The 26549-nt window shown below is 37.1% G+C and overlaps 2 protein-coding genes across 7 annotated transcripts in view; one reads left to right on the top strand and one right to left on the bottom strand.

The window, feature by feature from the left end:
* The window catches only part of LOC127847597 (uncharacterized), a 188530-nt gene extending 162827 nt beyond the window's left edge, over positions 1 to 25703 (top strand). For all 5 annotated transcript variants that reach the window (XM_052379615.1, XM_052379617.1, XM_052379613.1 and 2 more), the window contains exons 5-14: positions 4388 to 4492; positions 6653 to 7123; positions 7417 to 8574; positions 9822 to 9926; positions 10492 to 10633; positions 13414 to 13487; positions 15387 to 15544; positions 18776 to 18969; positions 22734 to 22868; positions 24562 to 25703. In XM_052379615.1, coding sequence (XP_052235575.1) covers positions 4388 to 4492; positions 6653 to 7123; positions 7417 to 8574; positions 9822 to 9926; positions 10492 to 10633; positions 13414 to 13487; positions 15387 to 15544; positions 18776 to 18969; positions 22734 to 22868; positions 24562 to 25651 — 3632 coding nt within the window. In that variant the 3' untranslated portion in view covers positions 25652 to 25703. The remainder of the gene's footprint in view (positions 1 to 4387; positions 4493 to 6652; positions 7124 to 7416; positions 8575 to 9821; positions 9927 to 10491; positions 10634 to 13413; positions 13488 to 15386; positions 15545 to 18775; positions 18970 to 22733; positions 22869 to 24561) is intronic.
* On the bottom strand, positions 35 to 3944 carry LOC127847610 (nuclear apoptosis-inducing factor 1-like). 2 transcript variants are annotated; one of them, XM_052379642.1, is made up of 8 exons: positions 3547 to 3839; positions 2864 to 2930; positions 2614 to 2709; positions 2425 to 2497; positions 2238 to 2299; positions 1814 to 1875; positions 1435 to 1529; positions 35 to 202 (listed from the first exon to the last, which is right to left on the bottom strand). In XM_052379642.1, the coding sequence occupies exons 1-8, from the start codon at positions 3744 to 3746 to the stop codon at positions 60 to 62; spliced, it is 798 nt and encodes a 265-aa protein (XP_052235602.1). In that variant the 5' UTR covers positions 3747 to 3839; the 3' UTR covers positions 35 to 59. The 2 variants fall into 2 exon arrangements, with proteins under 2 accessions (XP_052235602.1, XP_052235603.1); XM_052379643.1 differs by lacking the exon at positions 35 to 202 and adding an exon at positions 701 to 1067 and having other exon boundaries at positions 1353 to 1529; positions 3547 to 3944.
* Positions 25704 to 26549: the final 846 nt, after the last annotated feature.

Genomic DNA, 26549 nt, shown 5'->3' with positions numbered 1-26549 from the left:
TTAGATCATATTGATTTGTATTCTCCAATAACAGATGTCTACATAAAACTGGAGGATGCTTATACATGCGGCCAGACAAATGCTGCCAAGTAGTTGCAGCATGTATGCGTCTTCACAACTTGTGTGTCGATCTGCAAGTGCCACTGCCTGAAGAACCTATTGAGGAGGCTGATGATGTTGATCACGCTGCCCCACAAGTTCAAAATGACCGTCATGCATCAGCATACAGACAGCAAATTATTCACTTATTTATGTAGCTGCTGTTCAAAGTTCACATGCTTATTTGGTCTTTGTCGGCTCAGGTTCTACTAAAAAGTACCCCTGGTACTCATGTGTATACTAATATGTAGCCCAGATATGGAAAATACGCTTAAAGGCACCCCACCATATTCAGGGGTACTTTTTAGTTTGTTTTCTGTACCTGGGGTATTTTGTAGTATACTTAAGAGTACCCAGGGTACTTTAAAGTAGTACCTGAGCCGACAATCACCAATCAACCTCACATGTACATTAAGTACTCCATGTAAGCCATTGTGATCTATCCATGTGGGGCTTCATGCATATAACTATTTGTTGATGAAAGTCAGGTCATATTTCTGTGAACAATATTTAAGCTATGTTCAAATTTGGTGAAAAGCTTTGCAAGAATGTTATTATTGAAAATTTCTATGTCTGTTTTTGTAGTTTTTTATAAGACACAATTTTTATGTCCCCCACCACTATAGTGGGGGCATATTAGTTTTGCCCTGTCTGTTGGTATGTGTGTTTGTTTGCGTCAAACTTTAACATTTGCCATAACTTTTGCAATATTGAAGATAGCAACTTCATATTTTGCATGCATGTGTATCTCATGGAGCTGCACATTTTGAGTGGTGATAGGTCAAGGTCATCCTTCAAGGTCAAATGTCAAATATATGGGGACATAGTGTTTCCAATGCTTGTGATGTTTTCATGTTTCCTTCATATTATCACAAAGTGGAAATAAAGTCTATTCCTTTAATACTTAGCTAATAAACATAACAGTACATTTTTCTTCGCCTCCAAGGACAAAGGAAGTGGAACACTATCTGAAAATAAAATACATGTCATGTTTCAAATTATTTGTAATGCAAAGTGATGCTAAAATGGTAACATTGTAACATTAATGTAACATTAAGAGATGTGCATAAACTAATGATTTTTTTAAAACTGGTTTAGCATACATTTGTGTAAATGATGTATATAAAGACAGACATGTCAATATGCTTCAACCCATGAGCCCTTCCAAAGTAAAATGTATTATGGGGTCATTATATTAATGTTTTTATTTAAATCAAAGATAGTTTAGATACTAATATAATAATTTGACTTACTGTTCTAAAAAATTCTCCAATACATTTTGGGCAAGGTTTTTTTTGCTTTCAATGAAGTACTGCTCCGCAGCCTTTTGTGTCTGAATTTGTTGTTCCATCAATTTTCTTTTTAACCGGGTTGTTTCTGTTTGTTCAATGAAGAACGTGTATTGTGCTAGCTGCACATCAGACAATGTTCTGTAGCAACAAATTATTTTATATTGAACATTTGTGAAAATGAATTGTGAAATTTAGGTTTAAATGTATGCACAATTTTTTTTGGATATAGTATTAAAATGTATTATCATACAACTTAATAAGTTACAAAGGCTGAAGTTTCATAATCCTAGGCCGAAGCGTTCTTGAGTTATCATCTAGAAACCATATGGTGAGCAGACCGACCGACAGACAGAAATGAGCAAAACAATATACCCCCTCTTCTTCGAAGGGGGGCATAAATATTTAATTTGTATGGAACTTACATCTTTCTTCTCTTACAAGGCTGTTCAGATTTGGCCTCACACGGGCTGTTTGGCGCATCTTCCTATAATGTTTATATATGAATGATTATGACTTTTTATATAACATAAGTAATCCAATATGTTAGTTTAGGTCATAAATATGCGTAAACTTATTTATAATTTTACAAGTAAGAAACCAATAACTTTTATGTCATATATGCAAACATGTACATTCAATGACAAAGATATTTTGATGGAGCCTATTTATTACAATCGTAACTGCAATTAAGTAACTTAAACTTTAACGAACTTTATGCCGCATAATTAATTTGTTATTATGACACACATTGTTAGACCTTTTTTATTTTATTTGCTTAGTAACATTGACACTCCTACAATAATAAATGTGCCATAAGTATACTGTGTTTTTGATTAATTATCTTACCAACTCGTGGCCAATTGAAATGCTTGAGGTTTCCTCGTCAACACATGCTTGTTGTTTAGAGCCTGAAAAGAAATTCAATTAAAACACTTAACAGATGAACGAAATAAGCGATTAATTGATGCATGGTGCATAAATACAGTAATAATTATTATATATATGTCAGAATATATAAAAAGTAATGACATACATGAACTGGACTGAAACGTGTCTAATCCACCGTCGATTCCCACCAGTGTTTCTTCTGGTAGAATGGCTACTATCTTCAATAGAAAACAGGAACAACAACAATTGAAGCAAATTATTAATCCGTGCAATATCGATATGAAAAGGTTAATTACAGTATGCTTCTATGTATAGATCAAAGTTCAAATTTTACCTTCTGCTCCCAGTCTGTGAGACAGATGCTGGTTTTGCCGCCTCCTGTTAGACTCGCTTCCCGCCGCCTGTTCTTTTCTTTTTTTTTCGCTTGACTCTTAAGAAGAGTATAAAAGTTATTTGACATACACACTTTAGATTACACAAATTAAACCTGAATTTCATGTTTAAAATCTTATTAGTGACTGACATTGTGAATTTTTTATAATCATTTTGTGGAAAGAATCATGAGATTTCATTAGTTTATGTACCTTAAGGTCCGTCCACTTCTTTATTATTTCGTCAACTTCGCGGCTGCTCAAGCCAACGCTGTTCACTCTGAAATTGATTATTTTTAGATGTGTGTTTACAAAAACAATTGAAATTAATTTATAATTTATGAAATATAATGCACACTGGGTCGTACATGATATGCCAAAACAGTATTATACAGTACGCATTGTAATGTACCAAGATAAATATATACATGTATACCGTAGGAAGCAAAAATGTGTAAGAAATTGAAGATGAGAATACAACTTTAGAAAAGGGAGATAATTTATTATATCCCTTTAAAATTGTATTTACCCTAAAAGCAAACACAATATTAATAATATGCAATGCTTCCTTCAAATTTACTGCATATTAATAATATATTGATTGATCATCGAAAAAACTCGATTATTCGTCTGCTAATTTTTTTATTATATAAGCATACTGTACACTAGCAGCTTGTCAATGTAACCTAAGTTCAAACGCGGTAAATTATGATTCCGCTTATTTTCTAACTAACATCAACATGCAAACATGCATACAAACTTTTTCATTTTGTTGAGTAAGGTACAAAATATGAATTTAAATAAAATAAATCGGAACAATTATGATAAAAATTGACAGACATAAATCGCTTAAATATTTTTTTAAGAAACGATGTCGATACATTTACTATACGTACTTCTCACAGGTGTCCGCCCAGAACTCTTCTTTTTTCTTGTTCGTCACTTCAATAGTCATTTTACTGACCAATAACGAGTTATTGTCCGTGCATGCCTGCACTAAACAGGCGATCTCCGTCTCCGACCAATTGGGCTTTCGTTTCCCCTTGTTCATTTTGTCGGCCATCTTGCTTGTTATGACAACAGACGACTTTGACATAACGCGGGAAATCGAGTGATGACGTTTTTGACTGGTTCGCGTTATTTCAGATCGTACGCTTAGCTAAAATCTTAGCTGCGACTCGATACTTACGACAACGTTCATAAAACGGGTATTAGCGGATCGTAAATGAAATCGTAAGTGAGGGATTTAAGATAAGATCCGCTAAGATAAGATATGTTGATAAAACGGCCTCCAGGATCGAATGATTGGGGGTATATTGTTTTTGGCCTGTCTGTCTGTCATTGTATGTGTCTGTTGCACATTGTATGTGTGTGTCTGTCCCAAAACTTTAACCTTTTGCAATATTGATGATAGCAACTTGATATTTGGCATGCATGTGTATCTCATGGAGATGCACATTTTGAGTGGTGAAAGGTCAAGGTCATCCTTCAAGGTTAAAGGTCAAATATATGGCTTCAAAGCGGTGCAGTAGAGGGCATTGTGTTTCACAAACATAGCTCTTGGTTTTGTTATAAGAATGCTGAAGATGCAGCCTTAACATATACTGCTAACAATGACAGATTTTAGCCCTGGTATAATAATAAACTATATATATATTTAATTCACTTTTGTAAGCTTAGAGGTGTCAGAAATTGTCTTTCATTTGAATTTCTTTTCATTTTCTGTTATGCATTCAGAGCCCTCCACAAAGTCGAAGGGAAAATCAAAAGTGAAGAGAAATGAAACAACGAGTCCTCCTAGACCTCTGAATGAGAATCCTCCTGTCAGTACAATTGTTCCAGGTAGGGTATGCATGTTCTTGTGAACACCTGTCAGTACAATTGTTCCAGGTAGGGTATGCATGTTCTTGTGAACACCTGTCAGTACAATTGTTCCAGGTAGGGTATGCATGTTCTTGTGAACACCTGTCAGTACAATTGTTCCAGGTAGGGTATGCATGTTCTTGTGAACACCTGTCAGTACATTTGTTCCAGGTAGGGTATGCATGTTCTTGTGAACACCTGTCAGTACAATTGTTCCAGGTAGGGTATGCATGTTCTTGTGAACACCTGTCAGTACAATTGTTCCAGGTAGGGTATGCATGTTCTTGTGAACAACTGTCAGTACATTTGTTCCAGGTAGGGTATGCATGTTCTTGTGAACAACTGTCAGTACACTTGTTCCAGGTAGGGTATGCATGTTCTTGTGAACACCTGTCAGTACAATTGTGTTCCAGTTAGGGTATGCATGTTCTTGTGAACAGGGCTTTGTTCCAGGTAGGGTATGCATGTTCTTGTGAACAGGGCTTTGTTCCAGGTAGGGTATGCATGTTCTTGTGAACAGGGCTTTGTTCCAGGTAGGGTATGCATGTTCTTGTGAACAGGGCTTTGTTCCAGGTAGGGTATGCATGTTCTTGTGAACAGGGCTTTTATTCTTGATTTGTGGAAAAAAATATCGACATACCTGAAAAAGGGGAAAACATTTCCAAAGTAAGCTTGAAATTTAGGAAAATTGCATCATTTTGAAGAAATTCTCATAGGGTAAGGGGCCTGTTTTTGGGGGGAAGGCGCCTATATAAGACCCTTGTTTAATTCAAGAAGGGAAAAAAGCCCGGGTTAATGTTGGTAAGGGCTTCCTCTGCCATTTGCAAATTAGCCAATGGCTAGAAATACGTCCATTTGGCTACAAGTGTTTACTTTTATCAACCCATACAATTATCAAAACTTTGGTACAGCTTTGCAAATTTTACTGAACAAAAGTTTTTGCAAAGGGAAGCCCTGTTTGTTTCATGGCAGTTGGTTTTAGAAACAATTTATCAATGCAATGCTTAATACATGTACATAAACAGTAATCTCACATTATTAAGAAAGTTTCATGTATGCAGTTCTTTGAGAAATGAATGTCTCGATTTGGTAAGTAACATTTTTCAAATTATGAGTACATGAATGCCAGATTTTAGAAGTAGCTATCCTTGGATTTTTATATAAATTTATGCATCACACCTAATTATACATGGTTATATCATAATCAATGTTATTTTATTAGCAGAAATGTGCCACTCAGTTGTCTATTAATAAAAACACAATAAAGGAGAATTTTTAATAAAACTTCTAATTTACTTCAGCCTACATGTAAATACACATACATTAAGAATTTCATTTGAAACTGTTTTATCTTCCTAAATAGAAAACACCAACATATTCCGTCTTTACCAGCATAATTTCAGGTTATGTATGCAGTATTTCACGTGATGTATTCAGTCTTTGAAGTGATGTATTTAGTATTTCAAGTGATGTATTTAGTATTTCAAGTGATGTATTTAGTATTTCAAGTGATGTTTTTAGTATTTCAAGTGATGTATTATGTCTTCCAAGTGATGAATTCAGTGTTTAAAGTCATGTTTTCAGTCTTTCATGCGATGTATTATGTCTTCCAAGTGATGTATTAAGTCTTTCAAGTGAGGTATTAAGTCTTTCAAGTGATGTATTAAGTCTTTCAAGTGATGTATTCAGCCTTTCAAGTGATGTATTCAGCCTTTCAAGTGATGTATTCAGCCTTTCAAGTGATGTATTCAGCCTTTCAAGTGAGGTATTCAGCCTTTCAAGTGATGTATTCAGTCTTTCAAGTGATGTATTCAGTTTTTCAAGTGATGTATTTAGTCTTTTAAGTGATGTATTATGTCTTCCTAGTGATGTTTTCAGTCTTTCAAGTGATGTATTCCGTCTTTCAAGTGATGTTTTATATCTTTCAAGTGATGTATTCAATCTTTCAAGTGATGTATTCAGTCTTTCAAGTGATGTATTCAATCTTTCAAGTGATGTTTTATGTCTTTCAAGTGATATATTCAGTGTTTCAAGTGATGTATTAAGTCTTCTAAGCCATGTATTCAGTCTTTTAAGAGATGTTTTCAGTCTTTCAAGTGATGTATTCAGCCTCCAAGTGATGTATTCATTTCTTTCCAGGCCTGTCCTCCATGTATGGTACACCATTTCCCTACGGTGCGGCCCAGTTGCTGCGCCAGGTCTATGGACATGACTCAGCCACTAATCCAATATTCAACTCTAGGCTGGCTTCATCCACTCCCGACCCTGAAAAACTTGCAGCAGACACATCGGCCTGTCAGCTACCGAACGCTTCAGAGTCCAACATACAGCAGGACGTTCCTGAACGTGATATCTCCACAGTCTCCTCTGTGCCACCGAGCTTGAACCATCTTCAGAACATGGCCCAGATGGTGGAGATATACAAGCAGCTTGAGCTGAAGAAAAATCAACAGATTCAGGAGGCCGTTGCCAAGGAAACTCTACAGAAGTTAAACGCTATGGATATTCATATAGCGTCAGCTGACACTAGAGGCAATGGAAGTAGCAATAGTAGGATTCCTGTGCCTTTATTGCAACAATGTGCACTTAGTGAACAGAAGGGCAGCTTAGGTTAGCATGATTTGTTTTCTATGTTTCAATGATTTTATTCATTTTGTGATATATGTATATACAATCAATATACAAAGACATGTACATGCAAAGACTGAATTTGACATATATACAGTGTTTTAAATGTGTTGAAGCTATCAATACCCAAAATAAATTTACTATATATTTCCTTCTTCATATTTATCATTTGTTTACCTTACATAAAAAAACTTATTTACGTGCATCAAAATTTTAAGTGGTTCTTAACAAAAATGGTGTCAAATTTACATCCACATTTTTAACTATGATTACAGGTCAGCATGACCTAGTTAGTACCAATTTCCTGCAATCAGAAGCCCTCGGGAGAGAATGGTCTGAAAAAGCACCTACCACAAGAGAATTAGTAAGTAAGAATAACCGCCAGTTAGAAGCTTTTGGGAGGGAATCGTCTGACCTACTACCACAAGCTACAAGAGATTCTGGGGGCACTGCCCGAGGTAGTCTAGGTTTCACTATTCCACAGAGAGACTCAATGTTTCGGCCGGTCATGCCATCGACTGGCGAGGACTTCATTGATACTGAGAATCCTGCAAGTACAAACAGCTCCCTTACGGCATTCCAGCACTATATCTCAGGGGATTCTAAAGAGTTTCTGCCGCCACAGAACTGGGTCTTAAATTTTAAAGACCTCAAAGAAGTTGCCAATAGACAAAAGAGTAATGTTGAGACTGTTGGACAGCCTGAAAGTGGAACTGCTAGTGTAATTGAGAGGGGAGAGAGGGATTCTTTAAGAGAATCCGTTAGATCTGAAAAGTCTGATGTCTTGTGTGAAAAGACTCATGGTAAATCTCAGCAACAAGAGGCATGTTCACAATACCAGATATATAAATCCAAGCCTGATAGTGTGAAACATGGGCAGCTTGTATATTCCAATAAAAATATTGACCATAATTTACAGTGCAAAACTGAGGAAAGTATTTCTGGCAGCTCTGAAAGTAAGTCTGATGGAAGTGACGCCACTTTGGGTCATAACAGAGGTCAGATGTCATTGGATGAAGTCCCTGAAAGGGATTTACCTGTGGAAAGAAAAAAGAGTCCATATAAATCATCAGTTCAGCAAACAACCAAGGGCAACACGTTCAGAATGGGAGCCCAACAGAAAAATGAGTCTCAAAACCTGTCTGCTTTAACCTCCTCAACTCCAAAGAATCAAAACATTTCCAATAACAGTGGCTCCAGTAGTTTAGGAGGGAAAATTGTATTCATTCCTGATGATTCTCAGACGCCCACTGTGATTGGCCACGTCCCAGCCCCTCCCCTACAGAATCAGCCAATCAGCTGGCCCCTTATGAATGTCCCTCAAGCAGCCAGTGTACTGTCCTCAGCAGTAGGTCAACATGGAGTCTCCACTTCTCAGCTGTCTGCCCCTAGCCTTCAGTTGGGCCAGGCATCCCTGGAAGGAGCCAGTTTAGGTATGAGAATAATAATATAAATATTCAAATAGTAATAAATATAAAAAGAATACATAACAAAAATGAAATATACAAAGGCAGAACAGTTATGTGAAATTGTTATTTATTTCGTATATAATGATATTTATGTGTTTATTTTTCTGTTTAAAGTTATACTTAGTACTTGGGTTCTTCAAACATCTTTGTATTTTCTTATCAATCACCAACCAATCTTAGGAGGTTGATTACAAGCATTATATTTTATGACCACATTATATATTATATATATAATGTGGTCATAAAATATAATGCTTGTAATATGATAGAAGGCAAAAACTTTAATTTTAATGGTAAAATATTTAAAATCAAAACAGAAATGTCATGTGATGTGTCAAAAATGTTATTTATGTATTAGTATGTAGTGGTTGCAATAAATATTACATTGGACAAACTGGAGATAAACTACGTAATCGACGAACTATTCATGAACAACAAATGCCCGATAACTCAACAAGACAAATGCCCTTAAGCAAACATCTTGATGATTGTTCTAAAATGGAACCAAAATTTTAAATATTTCCATTTTATAAGTTATATTCGGACTCTGTTTCAGCTAGATTAGCAAAAGAACAATTTTTTATTGATTTATTTAAGCCCCTGTTAAATTCATTGTTATAATTTGACGTTTGACGTCATAATATAACAATTTGACAATTTGACGTTATTGTTGTATATTTTATATGCCCTGATGAGCTGTGCGAAACCGATCAACATATATTAATACAATTTTTTTATACCCATGCGACGCTTGTTTATTTTTTCAATATATATATATATATATATATATATATATATATATATATATATATGTATATATTATATTTTATTTATCATCCAACATTTCTGATTTTTGAAAGCCACTTTGTTAAGCAGCAAAATACCATACAGGAGCACTGTCCACGAGTCCCTAGTTCATTGCATATGAGTTTCATTGTGGGGAAACTGGGCTTAATGTAAGTGAGTCAAGTGTTGTCCCAGATGAACCTGTGCAGTCAGAACCGGCTCATCAGGGACACCTTTTTTTACTCTATTTGGATGTTTCTCCCGTTTGAAAGAAATCTTTTCTGAACAAAAATCCTGTTTAAGTGCAAATTGTGGTTCCCTGATTAGCCTGTGTGTAATGCACAGGCTAATCTGGGCTCCAACTTTATGTGCATGCATTAAGCCCAGTTTTCCCAGAAAGAGGCTGAAATGTTTGTCTATTCCAGGGTATCACAGCTCAGCCAACGCCAAGGCGATTGCAGCCAGTGATATTGGCATAAGAAAGCTACGCTACCTGCTGAAGGAGTTGAAGGAATGCAATAGAGTCATTAGTAAGATTTTGTAAATGTAATTTATGTTAGGATTTGTGATAAAGCTTTTACAGTTTATGTATGTATGCATCATGTCATACATCAAAAATAATACTCCTGAATATGAAAACTTATAATAATATGAATTGGTTTAATGATATGCACCAATTTGAAGTCATAAAAAAGATAAGTATTTGTAATGCTTTTTATTGATAAATAAACAAAAACATGTATTACCAACATATTGTTTGAACTACAATACAGAGTCAAAGGCTTGCGTTGTGTAGTGGCAGCAAGTTACCTTGTTCTTCTTGTTGACCAAGATTTTATCCCAAGGGCAAGCACATTGTTTAAAATAGTGTCCTTTTCATAGTTAATGTAACTATGTTAAACTATTCAAAATATTTTAGTGTTGCAAGTAAAGTGATTTGAGGATTGTTTAAAAAAACACACTAAACTCTGTGAACAAGATTGTGTTTTGAAAATGTAACTGAGCTCCATAAGTGCGCTGCTGTGTTGTCTGTTTGCATGTACAAACATATTTGCTACTTTATAAATTGGTTTCATACCATGTTTCCCTTTACAGAAGATGTTGAGGTCAACAGACTGGTGGGTGACCTTGATGACACAGTCAACTCCATTCCCCAGCTGGCCTTGACCTTTAACCTCCAGACAGAGATTGACCTTGCCATTCAACCTCTCAGGAGTGAAAACAGCCAGTTGAGAAGGTTGGGTTCTTATTTTTGTGTTTGTTGATGTGTTTTTATACCGCAAATATACATGGGTCAACACTAATGGTGGCCACCAAGTTTTGGAAGCACCATTTAAAAATTAGGAAGGTCGCTGGTATGTCTGTCTTGTGAAATTCTAGCAAAAAATAGTAGGGATGGCAAAATTATTCGAAAATTCGATTGAATGGTCAGCATTTGAATAATAAAAATGATATTCGCATATTTCAATTTTTATCCAAACGTAATTTCACCAATATTTAATGACCTGCGAACCGCTTACTAAAAAGCAACCGAAATCACCTGGGAGAAACATGTTTGACGTGACGTTCTTCGTGTCAAACTGATAGCGCGGCCCGTATCAGTGTTGATTGCGCAATGCAATATACACGCTCTAAGAAAGGCCCCGACCGTTGTTTGCCAATGGGGTGCCAATTAACGGTTTCAATTGAGTGGCGAATAATAATTAAGTTTTGTGATCACAGTATGTACAGCCATTAAAATGTGTGAATTACTCAAATCGCGCAATGCAATATACTTACTATAAGAAAGGGCCCGAACTGTTGTTTGTCAATTAGGTACCAATTAAGGGCTTCAATTTACTTGCGAATAATAATTTAGTTTTTGTGATCACAGTTTGAACAGACATTAAAATATGTTAATTACTCAAAAGTAACAGATGATATAAACAAAACAATCATCAAGGAATCATAATTCAAATCTGAAAATGCCACCAGCCCCTTCGGCAGTATGGAATACTTTACACGGTCTGTGGATAAGAAGACCGCAACGTGCAATGTGTGTTAACTTAGTTTTACATATGCGCGGTCTGCTACAAATCTGTGGAATCATTAAAAAATAAAATTCTATGACACGATGTTTTTCATTCTATTTGTGCCCGATCACAGTATAGTCGACAGCGATACAATTTTTCGATAGCAACGTTAATAAACAGCCTCGTATTTAGCAAACGGATATAACTTACAAGCCAATGGAAATTTACACATAACAAGGTAAAATAAATCCAACCATTTTATGCGAATATTGGATTGAATGAATTTGTGAACATTCGAATACCGATATTGGTATTCGATGCCATCCCTAAAAAATAGGCTTAAATATTTCTCAAACAGGCTTTTAAAAACTTTTTTTAGAAGTACATGTATAAAGTTAACCGTGGGGTGGAAGTTTTTCCATTATTTATGGGTTAAAACTTGATTGACAACCAGATGTAAATTTATATTGAATTCCAGGTTACTGAAAATTTACATACTTTACCTTAGCGGAATAATAGTCGAGGGCGTTGTCTTGGGTTATCTCTTGTTAATGTATATGCATATTGTCATAGAATTTAGGACTTCCAATTTATTTTGTATGTATAATGTACTGGAAAACTTCTAATGATCCCAACATCTGAAGTTGCCTAGAGGAATAAATGTCTGGTCTGTCTCTTAGTTTTTATGCCCCCTGATCGAATGATCGGGGGATATTGTTTTTGGCCCGTCTGTCTGTCATTCTGTCCCAACTTTAACCTTCGTTGCGAGAACTTTTGCAATATTGAAGATAGCAACTTGATATTTGGCATGCATTTGTATCTCATGGAGCTGCACATTTTGATTGATGAAAGGTCAAGGTCATCCTTCAAGGTCAAAGGTAAAAAAAAACAAATCCAAGGGAAGTAATTAGCTTTAAAGGGAGATAATTATCTGTACCTGCCAAATGATAAAAAAATAAAATAAATCAAAGTGGCGCAGTAGGGGGCATTGTGTTTCTGACAAACACATCTCTTGTTTACAACCTTTTGTAGGAGGTTAGCTCAAAATGACACATTTGGTCTCGGGGGGGGGGGGGGGGGGGGGGGGGCGGAAAACGACAACGGGCGAGGCATGGTATGGTATTGCGCAAGGGGGGGTTAGAGGGTTAGGGTAAGTGTTAGGGGTCGGGTTAGGGTTTGGGTTAGCCTAATCCCAACCCTAACCCGACCCCTAACCCTTACCCTAACCCTTTTTTGGGGTTATCACCCCTGACCATGCCTCCCCCGTTGTAGTTTTCCGCCTCCCTTTGGTCTCACATAATAATTCATCTAACAAAGCTTTGATACTTTCATGGATGCTATCTTTGAATGACATCGACATACCCACATCGCCTGGTCATACACTGACCTTGACCCCACTTTTTGACTGAGAGTAATTGAGAAGGTCAAACAGTTTGGCCTTCCGGCAATGACACTACAATATAGATTGTAACAAAGCTTAAATGCTTGTATCAATGTTATCTGTGACCATTATCGCCATAGTCACATCACCTGACCTCATTAGCTTGGCTGTTTTTGGAGAAATCCCGAGGTATTGTCATAGCCAGCTCGTCGTGTCTGTCGTGTCATATCTATCGTCGTGTCGTCCGCGTCGTGCTAAAACCTTAACATTTTGTCAAGGTTTTAAACATTGGCTCTAAAATCAAAGTGCTTCAACCTACAACTTTGAAACTTCATATGTAGCTGCACCTTGATGAGTTTTACATGCCACACCCAATTTTGGGTCACTAGGTCAAAGGTCAAGGTCACTATGACTTCTAAAAAAAAAAAAGATCTGTCAAGCTTCATTTATTCAAAACTAAACCTGCAGCCGAGAGTGGCACCCATTATGCGGTGCTCTTGTTTTGTCCTTGATATTGATCCAATCCACTTTTGGACGTTTGCTTATTTGAATGCGACCATTAATCAATATTGACATGGCTTCAACTGGCATATTTTTATTGCATCATCTTGTTGAATATTGCAGAAAGGTTCGCATGTTAAACCAACAACTGAAAGAAAAGGAAGGAGAAAATGAACCAAAAGATATCAACTTTGAAAGTAAGCCCTTGTTCACTCTTGATAAATTCAAATTATTTTTTTTTTTACAGCTTTCCTTTAAAATGCCCAATTTCACTGTCCCATCAAAATACACATTTGAATGTTGCCTTTCATTTATTTATCCTTTTTTGGTACTGTCCTGCGCTTGCTGAATCAGCCTTTAAAAATATCTGTTCAGAGAAGAGGGGAGCATAAGGACATGTCTGTAATAAAAATGCTGTACTTTTATCTGCTTGTGTGAAAAGCAAATAGTGTACTTTTGATACACTGTCTAATTAGCAAATACTCTACTTTTACCTGCCTGTCTCATTATCAAATACTGTACTTTAACCTATCTGTCTATTATGCAAATTCTGTACTTTTACCTGCCTGTCTCATAATCAAATACTGTACTTTAACCTATCTGTCTAATATGCAAATTCTGTACTTTAACCTTTCTGTCTCATACGCAAATACTGTACTTTTACGCACCGGTCTTATAAGCAAATATTGTACTTTAACCTGCTTGTCTAAAAAGCAAATGCTCTACTTATACCTTACTCTACTTTTACCTGCCTGTGTATTTTAGAAATACTCTTTTACCTCCATGTCTTGTGAACAATTACTGCACTTTTTACCTTTCTAATTAATAAATACTATACTTTTACTTGCCTGTCTAATATTTAAATAAGCACATAGTACACTTTTACCCTGTCTGTCTATTATGCAAATACTATAATTTTACCTACCTGTCTGCTGAGTAAAATACATACAGAATATTATGCTAGTCAATTGTTCCAAGAGTTTGTATAACTCGATTGGCTTGTGTGATGACGTATCATACGAGAGGCGGAGCCTCGAGTGTGATGCGAAATAGCACAAGCCACGAGAGTGTTTATTATATACAACAACTAACAAAAACAGTCAACAATTGTATTTTTTACTTTAACAAAACTGACAAAACAATGACAAAAACGGTACGCCATTTATTTAAGACGTGTATGAATACAGTTTATGTAAATTAATGTGTAAACATTCGAACCGGGAAAACTAAAGGTTTCCGACACGCTTACCTTAATCCCATCGTTAATCCAATGTTTATATCAATTAACAACTTTAATTGGATGTTTATAACAAAAACGTTGAAACAATATGCACTTCCACTTCTATCTTCCATGTGTTTTTCGAAACTTAGTTTAAATCACACTATTTTATTGTAATCCTATCAAAATATACATTTATGCATGATAAACACACACTCCAAAATACATTTTGAATTCGTTCAATGTTTTTAAATTGTTTACTGTTAAAAAACACCACGTCCGACATGTCCTTAAATTCCATAGAGTTTAGATAAAACTATTGTATTTCGTCACAGAAATGACGTCACACGATGAACTACGTAATATATTTTGTTATATAAAATATTTATATTTTCGACGCGCGTAATGTGACGTCATTAAATGGGTCGAAGTAGTCTGGCTATTATGGTAATATGGAATTGGAAACAGCGAGTTGCGTAATACGTTGTTTTTTTTTCAACGATTGATACAACCTGTATTTTGTTAAAAGCATAAAACAGGTATATAATAATGTACTTTTACCTGCCTAGAAAGTAAGCAAAAGTCAATTTGCCTGCCTTGTTTATTAACAAATACTGTACTCTTGCCTGATTATAAACAAAAACTATACTTCTACCTGCCTGTCTTTTTAACAGATACTATGCTTTTGCTTTCCTGTCTAATAATCAAAAACTTTATTCACCTGCCTGTCTAATAAGAAAATGCGTTTACCTGCCTGTCTCATAATCAAATTCTCTATTCTTACCTGCCTGTCTAGTAAGCAAATAATGTACTTTTACCTGCCTGTTTATAGACTGAAACTGTACGGATACTGTACATTAACTGCTGTGTGTTTCAGTCCTTCACCTGCAGACCAGCAACGAGAGCCTACAGAAAGTGTTGAGAGAGGAGCGGGACATTAAGACGAGGCTGGCTGCGGAGGTGCAGTATCTCTATCAGGAGATACACAAGATGAAAGTGGACAAGTCTAAACTGATAGCCAGCACCAGTGAGAAGGTCAGTTATTACTATTGTCATTGTTATGATAATAACTACTACTTCTATTATTCTCATTTTTATGCCCCCTTTCAAAGAAAAGGATTATATAGTTTTCGCACTGTCAGTCTGTCACACTTTTCGTGGCCACTTTCTAATTCAAATAGTTTTGATCTGATCTTTACCAAACTTGGTCAGAAGTTGTATCTAGCCAATATCTAGGTCAAGTTGGAATATGGGTCATGCCGGGTCAAAAACTGGGTCACTTAGTGCATTTCAATATTTTCTATCAAAGCATTTATTGGGGCAGCACTTGTTATTATCTCTACTTTTATTTTTAAAACTAGTTCCATCATTTCCTGAATGAGATCGATATATTGTGTTTTGTGTTCTCATTTCCATTCATATATTTCTGTCAACATAATACAATTTTTGCCCAAGGGTAACACCCTCAATAATGTTGTGGAACTTAATGTCTAGCCCTTTTTCCATTATGTATGTATCGGCCAAATGTAAAACTTTTAAACAATGTTATGCTTTAGATATAAAATGAACCATGCTCTGTGAAAATGGGGTTTAATGCATGTGCCTTAAGTGTTTTTCCAGATTAGCCTGTGCAGTCCACACAGGCTAATCAGGGACGACACTTTTTGCCTTAACTGGATTTTTGCTAAGAAGAGACTGTCTTTAAATGAAAAATATATTAAAAGCAGAAAGTAGTGTCCCAACCCTTAACCACACAGATGTGCACTTTGATGTGTTTGAGGTCCCTTTACAAATCAAATACAATTTATGACCATTCTTACTATATTCTTACTGGATTCAAGTTTTAAGGGCTTCATTTATAGCATAGCTTGCTGTTCTTTTTTTTGCTGGTTGCACAAGGCCATTTTAATTGTCCCAATCTGAGTGGATAAGGTTTTAGGCATGTTGTGGGGGCTGCATTTTCCTCCTATTCAAGGCCAATTTTCACAAAGCTTTTGAGAAAATCTATAAACAAAACCCATCAATTTGCAAAATTCTATTTTGATATTTATGCCCCCCTTCGAAGAAGAGGAGGTATATTGTTTTGAACATGTCGGTTGGTCCATTGGTCTGTCAGTCGGTCCGTATATTGTTTTGAACATGTCGGTCGGTCCATTGGTCTGTCAGTCGGTCCGTCCACCAGATGGTTTCCAGGTGACAACTCAAGAACGCTTAGGTCTAGGATCATGGTACATTGATCATAACTGGCAGATGACCCATATTGATTTTCAGGTCACTTGGTAAAAGGTCAAGATCATAGTGACTCGTAATAGTTAAATGGTTTCCAGATGATAACTCAGTAAGGCTTAGGCCTAGGATCATGAAACTTCATGGGTAGATTGATAATGACTGGCAGATGATCCCTTTTGATTTTTAGGTCACTAGGTCAAAGGTCAAGGTCACAGTGACTCGAAATAGTAAAATGGTGTCCGGATGATAACCCAAGAATGCTTACGCCTTGGATCATGAAACTTCATAGGCACATTGATCATGACTAGCAAATGACCCCTATTGATTTTCAGGTCACTAGGTCAAAGGTCAAGGTCACAGTGACTCGAAACAGTTAAATGGTTTCTGGATGATAACTCAAGAATGCCTAGGCCTAGGATCATGAAACTTCATTGGTACATTGATCATGACTGGCAGATATCCCCAATTGATTTTCAGGTCACTAGGTCAAAGGTCAAGGTCACAGTGACTCGAAACAGTAAAATGGCTTCAGGATGATAACTCAAGAATGCTTAGGCCTAGGATCATGAAAGGGCTAGGATCATGAAACTTCGTAGGAACATTGATCATGACTGGTGACCCCTATTGATTTTCAGGTCACTAGGTCAAAGGTCAAGGTCACAGTGACTTAAAATATTAAAATGGTTTCTGGGTGATAACTGAAGAATGCTTACGCCTTGGATCATGAAATTTCATAGGAACATTGATCATGACTGGCAGATGACCAATATTGATTTTCAGGTCACTAGGTCAAAGGTCATGTTCACAGTGACTCAAAATAGTAAAATGGTTTCCGGATCATAACTTAAGAATGCTTACGCCTAGGATCATGAAACGTCATAGGAACATTGATCTTGACTGGCAGATGACCCCTATAAATTTTCAGGTCACTAGGTCAAAGGTCATGGTCACAGTGAGTAGAAACAGTAAAATGGTTTCCTGATGATAACTCAATAATAATTAGGCCTAGGATCATGAAACTTCATAGGTACATTGATCATGACTGGCAGATGACCCCTATTGATTTTCGGGTCACTAGGTCAAAGGTCAAGGTCACAGTGACAAAAAACGTATTCACACAATGGCTGCCACTACAACTGACAGCCCATATGGGGGTGGGGCATGCATGTTTTACAAACAGCCCTTGTTTGTATTAAGATCTTGTATTTAACAACTTAATATTTCCCAAATTGTTAAACTTGTATAACTATGAAAGCATAAACCGCAAAATACTTATCTTTGGATTTAAATGTAGTATTTTACAGAGGTCAAATACAGAAGCTTCCAAGAACACAATATATTAACCATCAACTTCAATGCTTTCTCCCTAAATTGCTGGGGGGTTTAAACCTTTCACACTCAACTTCAGCAAACAGTCTGTTTCATTTCAATGTTTAATATTTAACATTTAATAATATTAAATAGTTTTCAGACAATTGAGAATTTTTTAAGATCATTTTATTTGAATCAACACTTTGTTTGTTGAACACTGTAATGTTATTTATGCCATCCAAATGCTAAAAGCTGTTAGATTTAATTGGAAATTTGAATGTGCCACTTTAATCAAGGTAAAGCTTCAAAATAGTAGTGCGTGTGGGTATATTAAGGATAAAAATATTTTTAATTCAATGATTAAGTCTAAGATGTTAGACTAATAGTTATTTCCTAGAAGAACATGTCAAAATGGACACAATTAGATAATACATATTATTAGTGTATTAGTAAGATTTTTCTAAATTTAAAACAACATAATTTAACCCATTTATGTCTAGCGTCCTGAAAAAAGGACATTGCAAACAGCGTATGCCCAGATGAGACGCCGCATAATGCGGCGTCTCATCTGGGTCTGCGCTGTTTGCTTAAATGAATTTCTTTATGAAATATTCTAAATATAGACATAAATATACTTGACACCCCTAATTTTGGAAATAAATTGATCCAATTAAGAAGGATAGGAGAGTCCACTGGGCATAAATGGGTTAATCCTTTGTCAACCAGGAGACTGAGCAACTAAAAGTTCGCCAGGAAATCACCATGGAAGCTCAGCAAGTGAAGCATGACCTTGAACTTCTGAAGAAAGGTCACGAGGGAACATTGACCCAGTTAGAGGCCATCGAGAAGGAGAACCACATTCTGCAGGTGACCTTGAGACAGCGGGATGAAGAGATTGTTAGGCAACAGGAGATAGTCGAGTAGGTGCTTTGTTATCCCTTAACTACTGAGATTCCCATTTTGATGTATTTGTAGCTCCTTGGAAAATCATATTATATTTAAAACCTTTCTTATTAAAAATCTTGTTATTAAGGCTGCTTTTCACAATTAAAGATACCAAAGAGCAGCAAACAGCATAAAACATGCAAGTGACTGGAAGTCTGTTCTGGTTTAATGCTGGTTGCATATAGCCATTTTCACTTAGCTTCTGAGTGGGATAGGGGTATTGGACAATTAACTTCTGTTTGTCAAAGTTTCATAGCAGATTATTGATGAATTATCCTTATTTATTCTGTACTTTCTTGTGGTTTGAAGTAAGATAGCTGTGATTTTCAAAAAATCATCATATATCTTCTATTTCCTAAAAGTTCCTTCATTTTGGAGCTCTTAAATGTGTAGGTTACATACAAGTAAATTTTTGGGCAGTGTTGTTTTTCTCGTAAGTGTTCCTTTTTATTGGACAGACATTACTGTTTAAACTGTAAGGCTTACTTACCAGTAAATAGAAGTGTTAGTCATATTTATAAGTACGTGTAGTTCCTTTTTCTGTACATAGCAATGCCATATCATTATACCCCCACAAAAGAAGTTTAGGGGGGTATACAGGAGTGAACTTGTCTGTCGGTCAGTCTGTCGGTCCGTATTAAGTGTCCGCTCTCTAATTCAAGTACTTTTCATCCGATCTTCACCAAACTTGGTCAGAAGTTGTATCTACATGATGTCTAGGCCAAGTTCGAACATGGGCCTTGCCAGGTCAAAAACTAGGTCACGGCGTAACTTAGTGCGTTTTAAACATTCATCATGTTGTCCGCTCTCTAATTCAAGTAGTTTTCATCCGATCTTCACCAAACTTGGTCAGAAGTTGCATCTAGATGATGTCTAGGCCAAGATTGAACATGGGCCTTGTCGGGTCAAAAACTAGGTCACGGGTCACTTAGTGCGTTTTAAACATTCAGCATGTTGTTACCTCTCTAATTTAAGTAGTTTTTATCCGATCTTCACTAAACTTGGTCAGAAGTTGTATCTACATGATGTCTAGGCCAAGTTCGAACATGGGCCTTGCCTGGTCAATAACTAGGTCACGGGATCACTTAGTGTGTTTTAAACATTCAGTATGTTGTCCGCTCTCTAATTCAAGTAGTTTTCATCCGATCTTCACCAAACTTTGTTAGAAGTTGTATCTAGATGATCTTAAGGCCAAGTTCGAACAGGGGCCTTGCCGGGTCAAAAACTAGGTCACAGGGTCACTTAGTGTGTTTTAAACATTCAGTATGTTGTCCGCTCTCTAATTCAAGTAGTTTTCATCCGATCTTCACCAGACTTGGTCAGAAGTTGTATCTAGATGATCTTAAGGCCAAGTTCGAACATGGGCCTTTCCGGGTCATAAACTAGGTCACAGGGTCACTTAGTACGTTTTACACATTGAGCATGGTGTCCGCTCTCTATTTCCGCTCTCTATTTCAAGTAGTTTAAATCCGATTTTCACCACACTTGTCAGAAGTTGTAACTAGATGATGTGAAGGTCAAGTTCGAACATGGGCCATGCCGGGTCAAAAACTAGGTCACGGGGTCACTTAGTGTGTTTAAAACCTCACCATGTTGTCTGCTCTCTAATTCAAGTAGTTTTTATCCAATCTTCACAAAAATTGTTCAGAAGTTGTATCTTGTTAATGTCTAGGGCTAGTTTGAATATGGGTCATACCGGGTCAAAAACAAGGGGTCACTTAGTGCGCTTTAAATATCACAATGTTGTCCACTCTCTAATTCAAGTAGTTTTCATCTAATCTTTACCAAACTTGGTCAGAAGTTGTATCTAGATGATTTCTAGGTCAAGTTTGAATATGGGTCATTCGGGATAAAAAACTAGGTCACGGGGTATCTTAGTGCGTTTTAAACGTCACCATGTTGTCCGCTCTCTAAATCAAGTAGTTTTCATCCAATCCTCACCAAACTTGGTCACAAGTTTTATCTAAATGATCTCTAGGACAAGTTTGAACATGGGCCATTCCGGGTCTTAAACTAGGTCACGGGGTCACTTAGGGAGTTTTTTAACATTCAGCATGGTGTACGCTGTCTAATTCAAGTAGTTTACATCCGATCTTCACCAAACTTGGTCAGAAGTCTTATGGAGATGATCTTAAGGCCAAGTTAGAACATGGGTCTATCTGGATCAAAAACTAGGTCAAGGGGTCACTAAGTGCGTTTTAAAAATTGAGCATGGTGACTGCTGTTTTTTGTGAAGATGACATGAAAAATAGTATGTGTCAATGCGGCATGTGGGGGTATTTGTCACGTCTGTGACAAAGCTCTAGTTATTTTCTGTTTGTTGCTAGAACATACTTTGTGATGCACCCTTGTGCAGTTCAATTGGATACAATTTTGGGAGTAGAACTTTGGGTTGTGTCATTAATGTGGTAATGTATTTTTGAAGACATTTAACTTCTGAAACCCTGGTATTTGCCTTTGTCTGCATCATTTAAGTAACACATATGGAGGAACCATTTAGGTGTCTGGGCTCTACATTTTCCAGCTCATGTGTTGAATGTAGTGTTTATTACTTTAAATTGCGTTTGTTTCCTATAACTGTTTCCCCCATAAGAAGCAAAGTGAAATTGGCTTTTGCAACCAGCATTAAACCAGAGCAACCTGCGAGTAACTGGCAGTATGTCCAGATTATATGCTGTAAAAAAGGGTTGGAAATGATGCTTTAAAAACTTGAATTTAATAAGAAATGTCACTTATTAATTCTAACTTCCTAAATCAATACAAATGCGTCAAAATACCTATCTAAGTGGTGCTTAATTGGTCATTGTCAGCTCAGGTACTCTTAACTATACTTACATGTGCCCCTGGTATGGTAAATATACTAAAATGTACTCAGGAAATATATCGCTAAATCGGATGTTATCAGCTATTTTTTTTAAATTTATTATATTCACATTTATGTCAATGTGCTGTAAAATGGCCTCTATATTATCCAAACTCATACTCAAAAAGCATGTTGACGCAGTTTTTTTTAAAGAGAAGTTTGTTTAAGATTATCGGTAGCGCGTTTTACGACATCGGATTTTAGGCGGGAATACAACTCGGGTACAGTCTTATACAGACCGGGTACGTTTCAGTATATTTACCGTACCTGGGGTATATGAAAGTATACATAAGATTACCCGGGGATACATGTAAGTAGTACCCGAGTCGACAACGACAATTCGAGCCTAAGTGGTAAAGGGTTAAACCATAGCTTGTAATGGGTGTAAATACTGTATGCTGCCCTGTTAGTTCAATCTTAAGTTGTCAGAATACATGTGTTAATTTTCTTTACACTACAAGTTTGTCTCATAATGGATGGGGTACACTAGCTGTGTGGTGTCGTATCACATGTATAGGTTACTTAAAAGGTATTTTGTAAGAACATGTTTTACTTGGTGAAAATATCCATGGACCTGTAAACTGTGTGAATAGTCTGAAGATATATTGAAAAAAAACAAGTGCTCATCACAAGAGTGTTAAAAGGATGTAAATGGAAAGCTTTGGTCCAAATGTAGGAGTCACATCTTGGGAAAATGGGTCTTATGTCATGATTTCATGCATGCAGTATATCTCCCGACAAGCCGGAACATGCTCCCAGTCTTTTCAGTTATTCATGACCAAAGTGGAATAAACAGGCTGCATATGTCATAAAACCCATTTTGGCATTATGTGGCTCGTATGTCTCTTATCTTTCCTGTGTGTTCTTCCTTTGCAGGACGATGAAGGAGAGCATCTCAGAGCTGCTTCATGAGCTAGAACAGAGCCGTTGTGAGGATCGCAACTGGGACCATAACCAGAGCTACGGACTCAACAGGCTGCTCAAGATAGTGGAGGGAGATGGACAGGCTGGGTAAGCTGTGGTCTGGATTGGTTGACTGTTCAGCCTTGTGCAGTACTGGTCATTTTATTATCTGCTGTTTCATATAACATACACTTACTTTTTGGGGAAATTTTGTCCTTTCTATAATGTTTGTTCACCCATGCATGCGGATGCAATAGTTGTTATGTCCAATTATAATCCAGAATTGATCCGAAGCAGATTTTGTTTGGTCATTAAAAAGAAAAGGTTTATTTCTTTATGAATTCACTAACCACACTTGCATTGCCAAAACCGTGTAGTGAATGCAAATCAATTGTCTTGCTTTATTCCAACCTGGGTTTTCCTTCATTTCTATATTGGTTAGCCTCAATAAAATGCATTAAACAGAGTTTCAAGACTTTGTTACCATGACCCCCACTACACTTGTGATTTCACCTCCATTAAACTGACTTCCTCCATTTGATGCCCTACAACTTTTACAACTGAGCCTTGTTCAGTGAAAACTGGGCTTAATGCTTGTTGCTAAAGTGTTTCCCAGAGTCCCCACACAATAATCAGGGACAACACTTTCTGCCTTAACTCGCTTTTTGCTTATAAGGGACTTTCTTTAAACAAAAATTACCATTAAAGTGGATATTGTGGTCCCTGATAAGCCTGTGCCAACTGCAGATGCATCAAGTGGATAATGTGGTCCCAGATAAGCCTGTGCCAACTGCAGATGCATCAAGTGGATATTGTGGTCCCAGATAAGCCTGTGCCAACTGCAGATGCATCAAGTGGATATTGTGGTCCCAGATAAGCCTGTGCCAACTGCAGATGCATCAAGTGGATATTGTGGTCCCTGATAAGCCTGTGCCAACTGCAGATGCATCAAGTGGATATTGTGGTCCCTGATAAGCCTGTGCCAACTGCAGATGCATCAAGTGGATATTGTGGTCCCAGATAAGCCTGTGCCAACTGCAGATGCATCAAGCCCAGTTTCCCCATAATGAGCCTCATATATACATGTTGTTCTCATTTTGAATCTATTTAATAGTATTAGCCGTGATCTGTGAAAAAGGGTTTTAATGTATATGCTTAAAGTGTCATGCCAGAGTGGCTTGTGTGGGCGGCACAGGCTAATCTGGGACAACACTTTCCGCCAAAACTAGATTTTTGCTAAGAAGAGACTTTCTCTACATGAAAATGTGTACTCAAAGGTTTACCCGATACGACACTTTAAGTACATGCATTAAACACCATTTTCACAGAGCATGGCTCATATACTAAAATTCAAGGTGAACCCTGTAAGGTGAATAGCAGTATTTTCTTTCCATGAGATGGTTCCAAATGTTCTCACATAATGATACTCTTTTTGATAAAGAAGTTTTACCTTAAAAGGATTCACATCTGCTCATTTGCTCTTTGATGCTAATTTTACCATTTTTCTTCTATTGCTGTTACTGCCGGTAATTGAACTTTCTAATATTGCAAATATTTTACCCCGCATTATTTATGAGATTTTATAATACATCATGTTCATATAGTCATACACCATGTCACATTATTGAAGAGATTTAAATGATATCCGTTTTCTATCTTTTAGGTCATGGGTTTGTATCCCTACTGCGGCAACCGTTCTTTACAATTCCCCAAAAGACACCAAGTACTTCAATGTTCTACCCAGGAAACATATTTGAGTTTTTCAATAAAAGTCATATTTTTTTAATGATTTACATTCCAGTTTTACAGTCAGAAGAGGCCAGCAGCTGGCAGCAACAAAGCCTCTACAGAGAACACCAGAGAGAAGGTCTAGGGCAGCTGAGCGCAGAGAACTTGACTTTGACGACAGTGGCGCCACTACCTCTACAGCCAGACTTACACAGGAGGCACTGGCAGACCACAACCGGCACCATTTACCAGTAAGAGCCATGACAAACGGTCGCCAAGGACCAGCGTCCGAGTCTGAGTTGGACACGCTTGTTGATCTGCAGATGAAGAGGGACATGGGTGGGGCGTGGAATGACAGACCTGGGCAACGGCGAACGTCTAGTTTATCCCCTGTGAGGTTGAAAAATGATCAGCCTGGTAGGGATGTCAGGGACCTCAGGGGGCCTGGTTTTCCACCAATGCGGAGTGGGGCTGTTGCACTTAGAGATGCCGGTGGGAATGTAGGGGCTGAGAGAGAGACTTACAGGCCAAGGCCATCAAGGGAGAGAATTAAGAGGTGGGAAAGTGAAGAGGTGAAAGATGGCAGGGAGGAGTTGTCTCCCGCAAGGGGCATTAGAAATAGACAGCCGTATAATAGGGGACAAATGGTTGGTGAATATTCCCCATCCAGAGCTAGGGCCCAACAAGGATATAGCAGTGGAGGTAGAGCCACGGATGGCCTTCAAGACGGTACAGAGGTCAGTGTAGAACAGTCTCGGTATAGTGTCACGGACTACTTCAGGAAATATCACCCACAAGACACGGTCACTAGACCAATAGAGACACTGGTTAATAAAGGACTGCCTCCAAGGGGCAGATATCTAAATAACAGGGTGGCTGAATTTTATACTTCCAGTGAAGCCGATGACCGGACAGCCAAATCATCAGAAGCCACTGGTGTAGTAAGAAATGCTCAAAGACTTGCAAAATTCAGGGGTAGGTCAGCAGATCACACTATAAGCGCAATCCATGATGATGATAACGTTTCCTCTGTCTCGATGTCCTCTGTGACAACGGCCAATACGGTGGATGAAGGGAAATTCCGGCAGGGTATTGCTACGCTGGATGCCAACATTGCTCGACTTCAACAAGCTCTGCTGAAAACAAAGTCCATGCTATCATGATGAGGCCATTGCATTGGCCACTTATTTTGACACTGACTGCTTCCAGGGCTTTTTTTTTTGGGGGGGGGGGAGGGGCAGGGAGTGTGCTCTCAATTCATACAGTTTTCCCCTAAAATTGATCTTATCAAATGAATATTTATACCCCTGTTTATGTCTCTGATATAAGAATTGTTCAGACTCTGTTTGTGGAAAACAATGTACATGCCATATTAAAGAGGTCTTTGCATAAGTTGCTGATGTTTTGAGATCTGAGGTATTTGCATGAGTTGTTGATTTATTGCCAGTTGCGTTTGATGCCTCTTGAGTTGTACATTTTGTCTGTTACTTTAAGTATGTGTATGATACATGTAAACTGTATGCATAAAAATATGTAATTTGCTTCATGGGAGTTATCATTAACATGTTGGGGTCCATATTTGCTATGAATTTTCATACAATGATCTTGTTGATGTGGTATTACATGTAAAACTGAAATAATGTCTTCAAACAAGAACATTTGTCTCATTGATGTTTTAGTTTAGATTTTGTGTTTTGTTCTTGCATTTTCATTTTACAAACTACTTTGTTTGTTGCCCGTGTTATACTGTGATAGTATTTATAAAATGATTTATGATATCATTATTTACATTTTGATTATTGTCATTCATTGTGCATGCTATGAGCTGTGGGTTACAGTATACTTCTATAAGAAAGCGAAATTTCTTGTAAAGGAGTAAAATAAAAAAGAAAAAACAGGTATGTTCTGAATTTATTTTTTTCTGCAACAAAATATCTTGGTAAGATCATCTTTTTCAAACAGTATTTGTTCACCATGTTATCTTGCAAATCTGTTAACTAGGTGCTTGAAAACTAATATACATGGTGTTTAATATTGCGGCTTGCTTACCTGCATTGTATC

Source organism: Dreissena polymorpha, chromosome 10, assembly GCF_020536995.1.
Source record: "Dreissena polymorpha isolate Duluth1 chromosome 10, UMN_Dpol_1.0, whole genome shotgun sequence".
In the NCBI taxonomy this organism is placed as follows: domain Eukaryota; kingdom Metazoa; phylum Mollusca; class Bivalvia; order Myida; family Dreissenidae; genus Dreissena; species Dreissena polymorpha.
The sequence above is the reverse complement of the archived record's forward strand: the minus strand, read 5'-3'. Positions and strand labels throughout refer to the sequence as shown.